The sequence below is a fragment of the Carassius gibelio genome, chromosome A8, assembly GCF_023724105.1.
Source record: "Carassius gibelio isolate Cgi1373 ecotype wild population from Czech Republic chromosome A8, carGib1.2-hapl.c, whole genome shotgun sequence".
Classification (NCBI taxonomy): Eukaryota; Metazoa; Chordata; class Actinopteri; order Cypriniformes; family Cyprinidae; genus Carassius; species Carassius gibelio.
Window position 1 is genome coordinate 10,762,421 of NC_068378.1, and position 15,336 is coordinate 10,777,756.

The 15,336-nt window shown below is 35.2% G+C and overlaps 1 protein-coding gene across 2 annotated transcripts; it reads left to right on the forward strand.

Annotated features, from left to right (window-relative positions):
* The first annotated feature begins 5 nt into the window (after nt 1-5).
* On the forward strand, nt 6-14,204 carry LOC128018417 (NPC1-like intracellular cholesterol transporter 1). 2 transcript variants are annotated; one of them, XM_052603896.1, is made up of 20 exons: nt 6-233; nt 1,237-2,554; nt 3,148-3,412; nt 4,591-4,691; nt 4,784-4,956; nt 5,040-5,168; nt 5,688-5,870; nt 6,349-6,463; nt 6,717-6,982; nt 7,525-7,614; nt 7,741-7,931; nt 8,673-8,800; nt 8,920-9,052; nt 9,135-9,193; nt 10,266-10,416; nt 11,236-11,467; nt 11,573-11,686; nt 11,783-11,945; nt 13,292-13,440; nt 13,562-14,204. In XM_052603896.1, the coding sequence occupies exons 1-20, from the start codon at nt 162-164 to the stop codon at nt 13,562-13,564; spliced, it is 4,035 nt and encodes a 1,344-aa protein (XP_052459856.1). In that variant the 5' UTR covers nt 6-161; the 3' UTR covers nt 13,565-14,204. The 2 variants fall into 2 exon arrangements, with proteins under 2 accessions (XP_052459856.1, XP_052459855.1); XM_052603895.1 differs by having other exon boundaries at nt 13,292-14,204.
* The last annotated feature ends 1,132 nt before the right edge of the window (nt 14,205-15,336 follow it).

Consider the following 15,336-nt stretch of genomic DNA (forward strand, 5'->3'; position numbering starts at 1 on the left):
TCCAATGAGCGTGAGAAAGCCCTTCATTTCCTCCTGTTTCTTTACAGTACCAGCACAGGCGGAGGTAGAGCAGAGATTTCTCTTCTACCTGTAACTCCCCACATCCTACTTCCTCCATCTCTCCACTGGAAATAACACTCCATTCACACAGAAGTGCAAAGATGACAAGAGAAATGCATTTCCAAATGAAGAGCTGGACATGGGCTGTAGTGTTTACACTTGCTGCTTGCACGGTAGGTCTTCACTTGACATATTTTCTATATAAGTTTACATTTTCTAAGTGACAGAATCATGAACCTAATATGTAAAACTGTCTGTTTTATATGTTGAAACAGCAATGTCTGGGTACTGGCTGTGCTTTTGTAGTTATTTTCCACGCTTTATTTGTGGAACAGGGATCAATAACATGAGTCAGAGTGATACTTGCTTCATAACTGATTTACAAATAAGTTTAAAATGTTTCGCAATAATGGAATATTAAAATATATTTGGATTTTCAAATGACTGCAGACTGAATATTTCAGGTTTAAACATGTATGTCTATAGCTTTGCCAACTGTTAAACTGACTTTAAAATCAGTTGTCATTATGCGTTTTCCATTGATATACGTCTAAACTTCACAATCTCTAGCTTTATTAAACACTTTCTTTCTGGCCTTAACAGTGATACAAAACAGATTTCTCGTGGTATATTTGTATAATTTTATTTACTTGTGTATTAGTTAATAGTTTTTGTGAATCACCTTTGGTGAATATAAAATAAATTCCACCTTATATGATCATGTTGGTCAGGCAGAAAAAGACAAATGCCATGAAATAAACAAGCATCATGCATCTTAGAAAATATTTAGGCACAAACTACAATCATGTTTTAAGCTTTTCCCAGGCCTCCACAGTCATGGAAGAGAATTCTAAAATAATAATAATGTCATTATTTAATATTTACCTCTTAATTCTTTGTTATATTAAAGATAAATTATTTTGAATGGTAAATGTAAAAAAGATATTTGACTAATATCAGTGCATCTTATGGTATCAATCTGATAGATTATTGTAGTAAATGTATTATTCTAAATAATTATAATATTTTAAAAAAAGCTGTAAAAATCTGAATTTAAAAGAAAGATTATTATTAAGTTCTGAGATGTGCGTAAGATTCAATATTACAGATCTACAGATACCGTGTGAAGTATCTTAATATATCTTTATGTTTCTATTGTATATCTGTTTATTGCAGGTTCTCACAGGTGCTCAGCATGAACCAGGCTACTGCTCATTTTATGAGGACTGTGGCCTAAACCCTGCAGTGGAGGGGGCTCTTATACCCCCTAGGGTACCCTGTAAGGACTACAGAAAAGCCGTGAATGTGACAGGAGACCACTATGAACTTTTTAAATCCGTGTGCCCGATGTTGGCCCATGGTGAGGGTAACACACTGGGCTGCTGCTCCATCAGACAGCTCACCGCTCTACAGAGCAGCTTGACGTTGTCCAAAGCCGTGCTGATCCGCTGCCCGTCCTGCGCCGACAACTTTGCGCACATGCACTGCGCCACCACCTGCAGTCCCAACCAAAGTCAGATTTTAAAAATTACGAAAACTGCAAACATCACTCAACCGGCCGGCATGGTTAAGGAAGCTGTGGTGGGTTACGAGGCTTATGTATCTACCAGCTTCTCAGATGCATCGTTTAGGTCCTGCAAAAACGTACGGATCCCAGCCACCGGAGGGTTTGCCATTGCCACGATGTGTGGGCGCTATGGTGCAACGCTGTGTACGCCGCAACGCTGGTTGGATTTCCAGGGTGACTCGAGCAATGGACTGGCGCCTCTGGATATTAACTTCAAGCTTTTGCCAGACGGTCAGACCGCTGGACTCCCACCAGGAGCGGTTCTGTTTGCAGGAACAGCATTGAATTGTAACGAGACGACCCCAACAGGCGGCGAGGCCTGTTCCTGTCAGGACTGCGAACAATCCTGTCCAGCTGTTCCACAGCCACCGCCTTTACCAAAACCATTTATGATTGGTCGACTAGATGGTGTCCTTGTCATCTCCATCATAGTCTTCTCCTGCATCTTTCTCCTGCTTATGTGTTACGTAATAGTTGACTACTCCATCCACTGCCAAAAGCCAAAGGGCGCTCGGAAGGGCAAGAACACCAAGGACCAAAATGAAAATGAGATTGGACGTAAAATCAGTCCTAAAGATGTTTCATGCTCTGATAAAGCCAGTCTTGCCACTCAGGAATTCCTGGGATCTCTTTTCCAGACCTGGGGAACCATAATGGCTCGATATCCTGTGATAGTGCTACCAGTCTGCCTGGTGGTTGTGTTGGCATTCGCAGTGGGAATAAAAGACATAGAACTCACCACAGACCCTGTCCAGCTCTGGTCAGCACCCCAAAGTCGTGCCATGCGTGAGAAGGCCTTCCACGATGCAAACTTTGATCCATTTTACCGCACCAATCAACTGATCCTGACCGCTCCGGACAGGCCCAGTCACTACTATGACTCCTTACTCTTTGGTGAACAGAACTTCAGTGGCATCATCTCTAAAGGTGATATTACCTCATTTTTCACATTTTAGGTCAAATAAAAAAATCTATGTGGTTGTCCAAATTATCTAGTCATGAAAAATCTACTTTCACAATGTTTCACAAAAAAAAATAGAGCAAGGACTTGGTTCAGTCCAATAGTTATTTAGCTATTGAAATTCTATGTTCTTCCATTAGTTTATAGTAGTTGTTGTTTTGTTTGTGTGTTTTGAGATAGCTTATTTTTTACTCTTAATTTTTCTACATAGGTTTTTGTCATTAAAACTGAGATGGCCAGTTTGATTTGTGCTCCGAAACACTGATTCGATACAAAAGATTTGTACATGTCTCAAAGCTTCATTAAGCAGTTTCAAAGCAGCCATATCTAGTTTTCTATAAATATAATTCATCCAAAGCTCTAACTTTTCTACGCTAACAAGAGAACCAATGTAAGGCTGAAGTTTGGAAGTGTAGCTTACGTAAAGGATACTGAATTGCAATATCAAGAGCAATAACTGACTTTTATGTTTTTTGTCGTAAGCATGTAGTCATCAGTGTTTTATGCAGCGATGCTTTCAGTCATAGTAAAATATATGGGGTTTGTTTCTTTCACGCAGATTTGATCATTGAGCTGTTGGAGCTTCAGCAGAGAATCCAAGCAATTGAATTCTGGTCAGATGAGCTAAACCGCACTGCAAGCCTTAAAGATGTTTGCTATGCGCCACTCAATCCAGACAACCCCTCTTTAACAGACTGCGCTGTCAACAGTCTACCGCAATACTTCCAAAACAGCATGGACAACCTGAACGCCAAAGCAAACATGACAGAGCTCGGCGTGACTAAGGAGGTGGATTGGAGGGACCATTTCATCTACTGCGTAAAGTAAGTCAGATATATATCTCTAGATGTCGCGTTACCTACCTAACATTTGAGACTGCACCAAGATGTTTCCAACTTTTTGAAGTTCCATTGAACAGTTTGTGTTCCAATCACAACTGGAACTTTTCACTGTTTTTTTTCACTGACTTACTCAGCAAGTCTGAGTTTGCATGTGGGGATTTCAACATTTTTTCAGGCAGACAGGTTGTAGATTACATTGTTAAGCCAGTAGATGGTGACAAGTGACTCCTTATGAGTGAGTAATTGAATTATTTGCTCACCAATTGGTTCAATAACATAATTAATTCAGGAACAAAATAAGAACAGGCTCATTTTGGAATTTGTGGTATTCTATTAGGCTAGTGTACTAATATAAAATCTACATAAAGGCTTTATATGTGAGAAATAGTACGATTAGAAAACAACTATGCTAGTGTGATAGGCTCCATTCAAAATTTTAAGTAGGTAGTCTACTTGTTTTGACTAATTTGTACCTTGCAAATGTAAAAATTGTATGTGCGCCTTATGAATGCAATTTGGATGTACTACATGCTTCCTGTTGTCATTATAATGTCACCTACTAACGTTAGGTACGTCACTACACAACCATTCACAAATCCTGTTATGTGGCCTTATGGGATAGTAAACTGTCTCTTCCGTGGTAGGTTATCCAGGCAATAATATACTTTGTGCCTGCTGGTTTATGAATACTGTGAACTCGAACATATTACACTTTTCACATAATGTTTACTATATAGTAGGGAAGTATGTCTATTTAGACACAGCCAGTGAATGGTTCCTATATTATACAATAATAATTCTACTATAATAATAAAAGTAATGGTAAGAGTAGAATGTTATTTTGAAATTATTTACTGTGTTCATGGGAGAGTCATTGAATCATTCACTCAACCAACTACATTGTTCTAAAAAGCTGATTCAAACAAGAACAAAATACTATCTATTGATTGGAAGCGTTTTCATTGGTGATAAAATAGACAAAGTTACTGCCAATATTGTGTCTTAAATGTAAGTTACTCAGTTATTCTTGTTTACTGAACTGTTTTATATATATATATATATATATATATATATATATATATATATATATATATATATATATATATATATATATAAACAATATATCACACATAACATCCATATATTATGCTTGCCCACAGCTCTCCATTATCATTTAAAGACATCACAGCTCTTGGCATGAGTTGTATGGCAGACTATGGAGGCCCTGTCTTCCCCTTCCTGGCTGTAGGAGGATATGAGAGTAAGACAAATATCTGGTGGCTAACATTTCACCATTATATTAAATATTCACTGGACTGACTTTCCATTATTTTATTTTTTTTTATTATTTAGATGAGGAATACATCACTGCTGAAGCCCTGATCCTCACCTTCTCTCTGAACAATTATGCACGAACTGATGTTAAATTCAAGGTGGCTGAAGAGTGGGAACGAAGGTTCCTTGAAATCGTGCAGGAATACCAGAAAAACCCAAACACAAACTTCACATTCGCCTACATGGCTGAGGTGAGACTCTGTTGGCCATATGCTGTGATGATCAAAATGTCAGTGCTTGCAGTCTCATAATGGACCTGTCTGGTGCTCCGCAGAGGTCTCTAGAGGATGAGATTAACAGAACGACCGCAGAGGATATCCCCATATTCATGATAAGCTATGCTGTCATCTTCCTCTACATAGCCGTGGCGCTCGGGGAATATTCATCCTGTAAGCGTATCCTGGTGAGTGCGTAACAGAGTGCTTGATGGCTTGCTGGGAATTTCCTCATTTCTGATAACGGGAATAAAGGAAGAAGCAATCATTTTCTTATAATAAAGGGGAAACTCCAGCATGTTTCAGAGCAATCGAATCAATACTTTCTTAAAAAGAATAGTCCAGGACTACTAATAGTTATCAATTAAAAAATAATTATTTATTTTATTAACAATACCTCTCTTTACTCTAAATTTGTGATTTTTGAACTTTTTAAAATGGTCAGTTTAAATATTGCTAAATATTACAGAATATTTATGAAATTAGGCTGTAAAAGTGTCATTAAAATAATTATAAAAGTTTAATAAAAGTGTTGTCATTGGGTGCTATAAAGAGCTGATAAGTAATTGTATTATTATTAAAATTATTATAAGAAGAAGAAAAAGAAAAAGAAGAAAATATTTTTAGATTAAATACATTCAGAAGAATCTCAGATGAGCTACCCTTTGGCGTGTTTTGACCCTTTGGTACTATTATTGTTTTCACAGGTAGACTCAAAGTTCTTGGTGGGACTGGGTGGTATTCTGGTGGTGGGCTGCTCTGTCATGGCCTCGATGGGTTTCTATGCCTGGATTGGGATTCCGTCCTCACTGGTCATTCTGCAGGTCGTACCCTTCCTTGTGCTTGCTGTGGGAGCCGATAACATCTTCATTTTAGTTCTAGAATATCAGGTTTGTTGAGTTTATTGATTTTTTTGTGTTTCTTGCCTTTCTGACATTCTAGGGTCAGCTATAATCACACTGTAGGTTGTTCTTAACCCACTTTTCTTAGTCACCATTCTACTCTACCATTCAAAAGTTTGGGTTAGTAAGATTTTTTGGGGGAAATAAATGAGTACTTTTATTCAGCAGTTAAATAAATCAAAAGTGACTTCTGAATAAAAGTAATAATTTATTTCCCAAATAAATCTTACCAGATGAAGATCTAGTAAGGTGGGCATATATATATATATATATATATATATATATATATATATATATATATATATATATATATATATATATATATATATATATATATATATGCTCACCAACCCCAAACTTTTGAATGGTGGTGTATTTTAGAACTTAAATATATTGCTGTATGTCTCTACCACTATCGCTATAATTTCATAAAACATGCTTAATTTCTGTATTTAATGTCTATCAGAGAGATATGCGCATACCAGGAGAGAAGAGGGAGGAACAGATTGGGAGAGTTCTTGGGAATGTGGCTCCCAGCATGCTGCTTTGCAGTTTGTCTGAATCTGTTTGTTTCTTCCTGGGTGAGAATCTCCTACTGGAACATTTATTATATTGCCTGACCGTTGCTCACTTGTTCATGTCAGTGAGACATGATGCAGTAGATATGCACCATCCTAATTAAAGACAGATATTATTCATGCATAGTACAGCCAATAATGTATTTTCAGCACCTGACTGAGTCATATTGAATGCAGTTGGTGGGTTCAGATTAATTCCATTTATGAGGAAACACATATACAGCTGATTAAACACACCTGTACTGTCTCTTTGCAGGTGCTTTGAGCACTATGCCAGCGGTGAAGTCTTTTGCCCTGTACGCTGCACTGGCTGTGCTCATGGACTTCATTCTACAGATGACTGCCTTCGTGGCTCTGCTCTCAATTGATGCAAGGCGTCAAGATGCAAACCGCTGTGAGATAGTATGCTGCGTTACTGTGAAAACTCCACACCCATCCGAACCCAACCAGGGTGTCCTGCTCCCATTAATGAAAAAGTACTACGCCCCTGCACTGCTCAACCCTGTCAGCAGGGTATTAGTGGTACGTTCCTACTTCACCAATAATGGTATTAGCCTGTTTCTTCAATTAGAAGCACTTGTGTGTCCCAGAGGGGATTCTTATTAACCAACAGATTTCAAGATCATTTCTCTTTTCACATAAAACTTGGAAAAGTTGGAAAATCCATATGTAGTGAATTACTGATTTTCAAATGTCTTCCAATAAAATATAAAAATAAAAGTAATACATTTAATATAATAATAAAATAAATAAATAAATAAAACTTTTTGTACTGTTGAACTTTAATTTTGTACCTTAGTTGCCCATAGCATCAATTTTAACTCAGCCAACAATTCTGCTTCATAAATGCCTAAAATACAAATAGAAGTTTTATATATAACTTTAACAGAACAAAGGAAGACATTTTATTCCAATAAATATACATTTACAATATAAAACTAGTAAATGTAGCTAAAAGTGACCAATTGTTGATATTATGATTGTAAATGAGATATTTTCTGTCCTTTATAAGCTTTTATATGAACAATTTAATAGTTTAATCTTATTATGTCTTGTTCTCTTAGATGGTGGTGTTCCTTGCGTCGTTCTGTGCCTGTGTGTTCCTCTTGTTCCATGTAAAAGTGGGATTAAATCAGGAACTGGCCATGCCATCTGTAAGTACACAAATTTACTCTCCTAGCCTGCCAATAAAAATGACCAATTATGCCAAAATGCTAATTAAAAAAAAAAACTTTCAGTTACTGAATGTTAAGTTAGAGTGTTGGCGTTCTCTCTTTCAGGACTCCTACATGTTGGACTACTTCGCATACCTCTATAAGTATTTTGAAGTTGGTGTGCCCACTTATTTCATCACGACCAAAGGGTTCAATTTCACCAGTGAGGAGGGCATAAATGCAGTGTGTTCCAGTGTGGGATGTGACCCGTTCTCTTTCACCCAGAAGATCCGGTACGCCACCGAGTACCCTGAGCGGTAAGTCTTATATCTTTTAAAAAGCCATTACTCAAAATCACATTATTCACATTCTTCAGTGTCACATGATCCTGCAGTAATGCTTAATAATTATTTCTTATTATTATCAATGTTGGAAGCAGATGTGTTGCTTAATATTTTGTGAAAATTAGATATAAATCTTTTTTTTCAGGATTCTTTGATGAATATAAAGTTCAAAAGAACAGCATTCACATTTTGCAACAATGTAGTGTAAAAATCTTTGGTCACTTTATTTTAAGGTCCAATTCTCACTAACCATTAACTATGACTGTTGCCTCAGTTAACTCCTAATTTGCTGCTTATTAATAGTTTATAAAGTAGTTGTTAAGTTTAGAGTATTGGGTAGGATTATGGATGTCATGCATTATACTTATTTTTTAAGCACTAATAAAAAGCTAATATGTTAATAAAAGGCATGCTAATAAGCAACTAGTTATTAGTGAGAATTGAACCCTATACTAAAGTTTTACCAAATCTTTTGTGTTCCTATCAGTCAGTTCAATGAGTCTTTGGCTTGCTGAGTAAAAGTATTAATCACTTTTAGAAAAAAAAAAAAACTTTTGAATGGAATTGCATGTTTATGTTGTGAGAATACTTTGCTTGAAGATGACACTTCATTTGATATTTTGCATACAAATGCATACTTTTTTTTTTTTAAGTGAGACTTTTTTTTTTTTTTTAAGCTGCTGATTAAAACTAAAATCTTGCTGATTGCTCTAGATCATACTTGGCTATCCCAGCATCCTCCTGGGTGGATGACTATATTGATTGGCTGAACCCTGGATCCAAATGTTGTCGCATCTATACGTCTGGCCCAAATATAGGCGAATTTTGTCCTGCCAATGAGAGTAAGAGTTTCTACGTAATTTAGCAGTGAAGATATAAAACCTTGTTGTTTATTATGGGTGTGTGTTTCAATGGAAATTTATTAGAGAACTAAGTATAGACCTTTTTTTTTTTTTGACAGCGGGTTTCTTAAAGTGTAACAAGAAGTGCATGAGTGTACCCCAAAATGGGGTTCTGCGACCTAGTGTTGAAGATTTTAACAGATTTCTGCCAGACTTTCTTAGCAACAGACCTGACCTACAGTGTCCAAAGGGGTAAGAAAAACAACCACCTGAAAGTCTGAACAGACTGAATGTTTAGAATAAAACATGTTCATGATTATGCTTTCATTTTCAGTGGTTTGGGAGCTTATGATAAAGCTGTGGTTAGAGACAATGAAACTGGGGAGATAATAGGTGAGATGCATTTATTAACTATCTATGTAACAATTTTCATTCACCTTAGCAGTGGTTCTCAACCAGTAGCCTAATTTTAATAATATGATTTCTAGACCTGAAAATGGTCCATGAAAAAATTCTTGGACATTTTTATAATGAATATAAATTTTTTTCTAGTTATGCAAAGCATAACATATTTTTAAGGTTCCATTAGTTAATGTATTCACTAACTAGAACAAAAAATGAACAATACATTTATTACAGTATTTATTAATCTTTGTTAATGTTAATGAAAATACATTTGTTCATTGTTTTTTCATGTTAATTCACAGTTAATTCACAGTGTAACAAGCACAACTTTTAACTTTAATAACTACTGTATAGTAGCTAAATGTTGAATTCAGCATGAACTGAGATGAATAAATGCTGTAGAAGTACTGTTCATTCTTAGTTCATGTTAACTAAAGTAGTTAACTAATATAAATAATCAGCCTTATTGTAAAGCGTTACCAATATACCTTATCCTTAATTCTCCAGAAAATCATGAAAAGTCATAAGGCCTTAAAATATTGTTGTGAACAATGAGGAAACTTGTAGTCAAAATGGTTGAAAACCACTGTTCTATAAATCTTTTCGAACATGATGTCAATGTGTAGGCTATTTTGTATTGGTTTCCATCATACATTTAAAAACAGCAGTTTCTGGTTTATGAGTAAAGTCTGTTGTTAATATTACTGTATGAAACTTAATTTCATAATTGTTTTGTTCTATAACATCAGTTAAACACTGTCATATCACAACTCTTGAAACTAAAAAGAAGCTATGTTGCTAAAAAGCTTCTAAGCTACAACAACCAGTTGTTGTCAACCAAGTAAACTCAGATCCTTGTAGTAGTTGTATTCCTTATTTAATGACTTGTACACAATGTTTGAGGTATGACTGTAATTTATGTTAAAGAATCAAATGTGACAAAGCCACAGACCTTAGTTTACTCATAAACTGAAATCCGCTACTTGCTAAAATGCTAAATATCTTTCAGGTTTTGAGCCCTACAAACAGCTCATATTAAACGCATCTCTTTGTTTTTCAGCGACTCGCTTCATGGCCTATCACACTCCTCTGGTCAACTCACAGGAGTTCTCGGCAGCGCTAGAGAAGGCCAGAGAGCTGGCACATAGCATCACAATGACCATGAGGAACGTCACAGGCACCTCTCAAGACTTTGAGGTCTTCCCTTACACGTAGGTGTCCACTTCTAATCCTCCCTTATCTTATTACATTTATCATTCTCACCCTTGCTGCTTCTTCTTCCGGATAAGATAAGAAGCAATAATCAGTACTATTGAATGATAACGTGTCCTTGAATACATGTTGAATAAAAGTGTCCTTGAATTCATAAATTGCAAAACAGCATCATAGATCAGATTCTTCTTTGAACTACAAGATGGAAAATATTTTTTGTAGTTGGGATATCACGCACCTATTGTAAAGGTGGCACCAGTGGAAAAGAAGTGCGTGTAAATTAAACTGAATGAGCATTTTGTAGTGTACTTAAAATCTAAAAAAGTATATTGTTTAATAAACTCTACCTAGAGAAAATATATTAAACAAAAGACTATTTAAATATTAAAAATTCCAACTTCATTACAGGTGTGTAATTACAAATATACATGACTTACATGTTCAATAGAAATAAATTATATTTTAGTTTATTCAATACTTTTGTCAGCTGGTTTAACTATATTTCAAATAGAAACAATTATGAAATTCCATAAAAAGATGAACTTAAGTCCAACTTAAAAAGCAATTGTGTTAAACATGAATTTAAACTATAATACATTTTCATTTTATTGCAAATAACATGGAATTGTGTGTCGAGAAACATTACGTTGAGTTCACACCTACACAAAAGTAGACTTATTTTTTGCAAGATAAAATATGGCCAAAGAAACACTATAATAAGTAAAAGTACATGCAGAATAAATGAATATGTTAGACTAGAAAGAGGACCCAGGATCAAAAATCTCTGAGCGCAGATTCTACGATCTTTTATTTCGCAGTGTGACGTACGTGTATTACGAACAGTATCTAACCATCGTGAACGAGGGTTTGTTCAACATCGGCGTGTGTCTGCTCCCCACATTCGTGGTGTGTTGTATCCTGCTGGGCATGGACTTCAGATCAGGCTTTCTGAACCTGCTCACCATAGTGATGATCACTGTGGATACTGTTGGTGTCATGACGTTGTGGGGCATCGACTTCAATGCTGTGTCGCTTATCAACCTTGTGACGGTGAGCTGTTCAGAAAAACACCGGGTGGTCTGCATGTTTGCAGCTCATAAAAGTAGTCAGGAATGATCTATAACTTTCTCATCTCACTGTGGGTTTGTTTTTCAGGCTGTTGGTATATCAGTAGAGTTTGTGTCTCATTTAACACGCTCATTTGCGCTCAGTATTCAACCCACAAAGGTGGAAAGGGCAAAGGAAGCCACAGCTAACATGGGCAGTGCAGTGAGTACCACAACAAACATGCTGAATCTTCCTCAGCTATGCATTAGTTGTTGTGTTTTTTCATGAGTGTGTGTGTTTGTGTGTTCTCTTTCCCAGGTGTTTGCTGGAGTTGCGATGACCAATCTACCTGGAATAGTGGTGTTGGCATTAGCTAAAGCACAGCTCATCCAGATCTTCTTCTTCAGACTCAATCTGGTCATCACTCTGCTTGGCATGGCACACGGCCTCATATTTCTGCCCGTGCTGCTCAGTTTCTTCGGTATGTTGAATGATTATAAAGACATGCAGTCTTTATGCACATGGTGCCCAATCACAAAGAGTTTAGGTTCTAAGAGACTAGTTAAAATTGTAATAAAGTATTGTAATTGCACTGGTTTTGCAGTGTGCAATGTGTACATTTGGAACAGGTGAGCAAATTCATATCCCAAAATTGTCAGTCAGCCGAAACGTAAAAGGTTTAAAACAAAAGTTACACACACAAAATAAATCTAATGACCAAAAATGTGTATTGCATTTCAAATCTGAAAACACAGACGATGAGAAATATACAGGAAACATCCAGAAAGAACAGATAAGGAAGAGGCATCAGACATGTCAGTTCATCCGTGAAGGAAGAAAAAAAAAAAGCGGATGCAATTTGTTTATACAACCCAATATGCTGATAGAGAAGGAAATGTTATTTGTGTTCCTGGACCTTAATTTGCTTGGATATAGCAATAGCCAAAAAAACATTGTATCTGTCAAAATTATCGATTTTTCCTTTATGCCAAAAATCATTAAGATATTAAGTAAAGATCATCTTCCATGAAGATATTTTGTAAATTTCCTACCATAAATATATAAAAACGTAATTTTGATTAGTAATATGCATTGCTAATAATTCATTTGGACAAATTTAAAGGCGATTTTCTCAGTATTTAGATTTTTTTTTCACCCTCAGATTCCAGATTTTCAAATAGTTGTATCTCAGCCAATTATTTATTCAACTTTCAAATGATATTTAAATCTCAATTTCAAAAAATGTTCACTTAAGACTGACTTTGTGGTCCAAGTTCACATTTAGTTGACATTACCACAATCTACTTGATGAAATAAATGCAACATAATGAGGCAACAATGTATTCTACAATTTGAAGTGTTATGTAGAAATACTGCAAGAGAGTATATGAGTTGTTTAATATTAGCACATTGTATTGCCACATAATAAGTTATATTTGTATTATTGATATACTATGGTAGTGTTTATTAAAATGTTAAATTAGTGTTTATTTTATATTTTCATTTAAAAAGCAGTTTAAATAATTCAGTAATTTTAGTACCTTCACTTCAAGTTCATTAACTTTTTTCCATCTCATATTTACATTTTATTCTATTTCAGCTTTATTTCAATTACTTTTATTTAATTACAATAAAAATATTAAGTTCATTTTTAGTTAACAATAAAAGACTATGTATCAAGCACTATTTTCTTTTTCTTTTTTTCAGATTTTATTCGGTTGGTTCAAATCCATTCCAGACTCTTGAACCAACCAAATAAAATCTGGTGTATTCTAAAAGGGTTTGATTAAACAAAACTTATCTAAATCATCTGTCTGTGTTGCTCAGGTCCTGGTGTGAACAACGCAGTTCTGCTGCAGATGCAAGAGAAGAAAGCCAAAGAAATGGAACTCAACAGCAAAGCTACACATGACAACATTAGCTTCGAAAGCCATGAAAAGTCAAATGGAGAAATCTCTGTAGAGCCATCACATCCGGTAAAGGCTGACATTGTCTCCGAGACCGCCCAAGAACCCAGCCAATTTTAAAATGATGTTTTGTAGCTCTTACGAACTGCTCTCCCTCTTTCATCCAATTCATTTACCTCTACTTTTACAGTGAATTGATAAGAGATTACTCCGAAATGAAGGCATCACCTGCTATAGCATACACTACTATGCGTGTGAGTCCTGAATAAAAAAAGAAAAAATTGCAGGCTCGAAAACATTTCAAGCAGAATCTCATCTTGCTGTGTCAGCTCTATGCCTCTTTATGTGGACGCAGTAGTGTTGTGTTACTGCTATAAAACAGCTTATCTCCTTCTGAAGATGTTCATACTCAGCTTGTCAGTCCTTCACCATCATTTTTACACACCTGAGACAAAGTGATAATTGAGGAGCACAGTTTCTGTTTTAGAAATAAGGATATTGGTACAATAGTTTCGAATTACTGCACTTTTTATTGTGTAATATTTGTAAAGTTATATTTAATTTTGTTGTAATGTTTCATATTGTCATTTTTGCATGCAAGTAATTGCCTCGTTGAGGACAGAAAGCAGACAATGCAACTCAAATAGCACTCCAGTATAAAGAGCATCTGCTCATGTATTATAAGCATTACTGTAATTATATTAAATGCACTGTGTGTATTTCTACATTCTGTATACATGTTCAGTATTATCATCTCAATAGTTCAATCTCTCAGCCTTGCATTCAAAGTTTACCATTTACTGTTAAAGGAACCATAAAGTGCTTTTACAACACTTTATTGACTGTATGAATGTAGGCAAACTAATACTAATTTCAGAGGCAATCAATATATATATATATATATATATATATATATATATATATATATATATATATATATATATATATATATATATATATATATATATATATATATATATATATATATATATATATAAATGTACAAACATTGTAAAAGATATCCAGTCAAAATAAACTATACTGAACTGTAATGTTGCCTTCTCACATGAATATTAAATTATCTAATATTTAAGCCTTTCACTATAAACAGCTTTTAGCATTATTGTACAAAATCCTCCTACAGTAAATCAAAGTTCACATTTATTGGCACATATTCTTCATAACATTCTATATTAAGCATTTGTGCAGTGATAAACAGGTTTTATACAGCCATGCTACTGAGAATTGAACACATTCTTATTCCAAATAAGAGGAAATCAAATACTTATCAAGCACTGAAATTAATGACACACAGTTCAAATAAAATATATTACACTACATTGATTGTGCAAACAAGGCACCTGCAATAAAAATGTGCAATTCTTATGTTCACACTCATACGCACGTACCCGAAGACTTTAACCCAGAAGTCTGCTGCTCTCTGGTCAATCCTGCTGCATAAGGGAAATCTCTCTGGCTCACACACGCACTCATTCACTGGTGCAGAGTTCACCATGGTCAAAGGGGATGTTTGGAGAAAAACAAGGGCCTAGTCTCTAAAAATGTATTATATCTTTCTTGAATTAATTAGCATAGCTATCAGCAATAAAATAAACGTCCCAAACACACAAGTCTATAAAGATAAACCTCTAAAGACTGTATATAGTGGCTGATTCTGGTTTCAGCAAAAAACACTGAGCCATCTGCCATCTGGTGGACATTTGTTTTGTTGTGACCAAGTAAACTATTCATACACACTTCAAGAGCACATTTGGACTTGCACTTCCCTATATATACACATAATCATTCAGTTTAATGAATACATTTACATTTTTAGAAACATTTGTGACCCTGGACCACAAAACCAATCTTAAATGTCAGTTTTTCAAAATTGAGATTAATACAGTACATCATCTCAAAGCTGAATAAATAAGATTTCCATTGATTTATGGTTTATTTGGATCG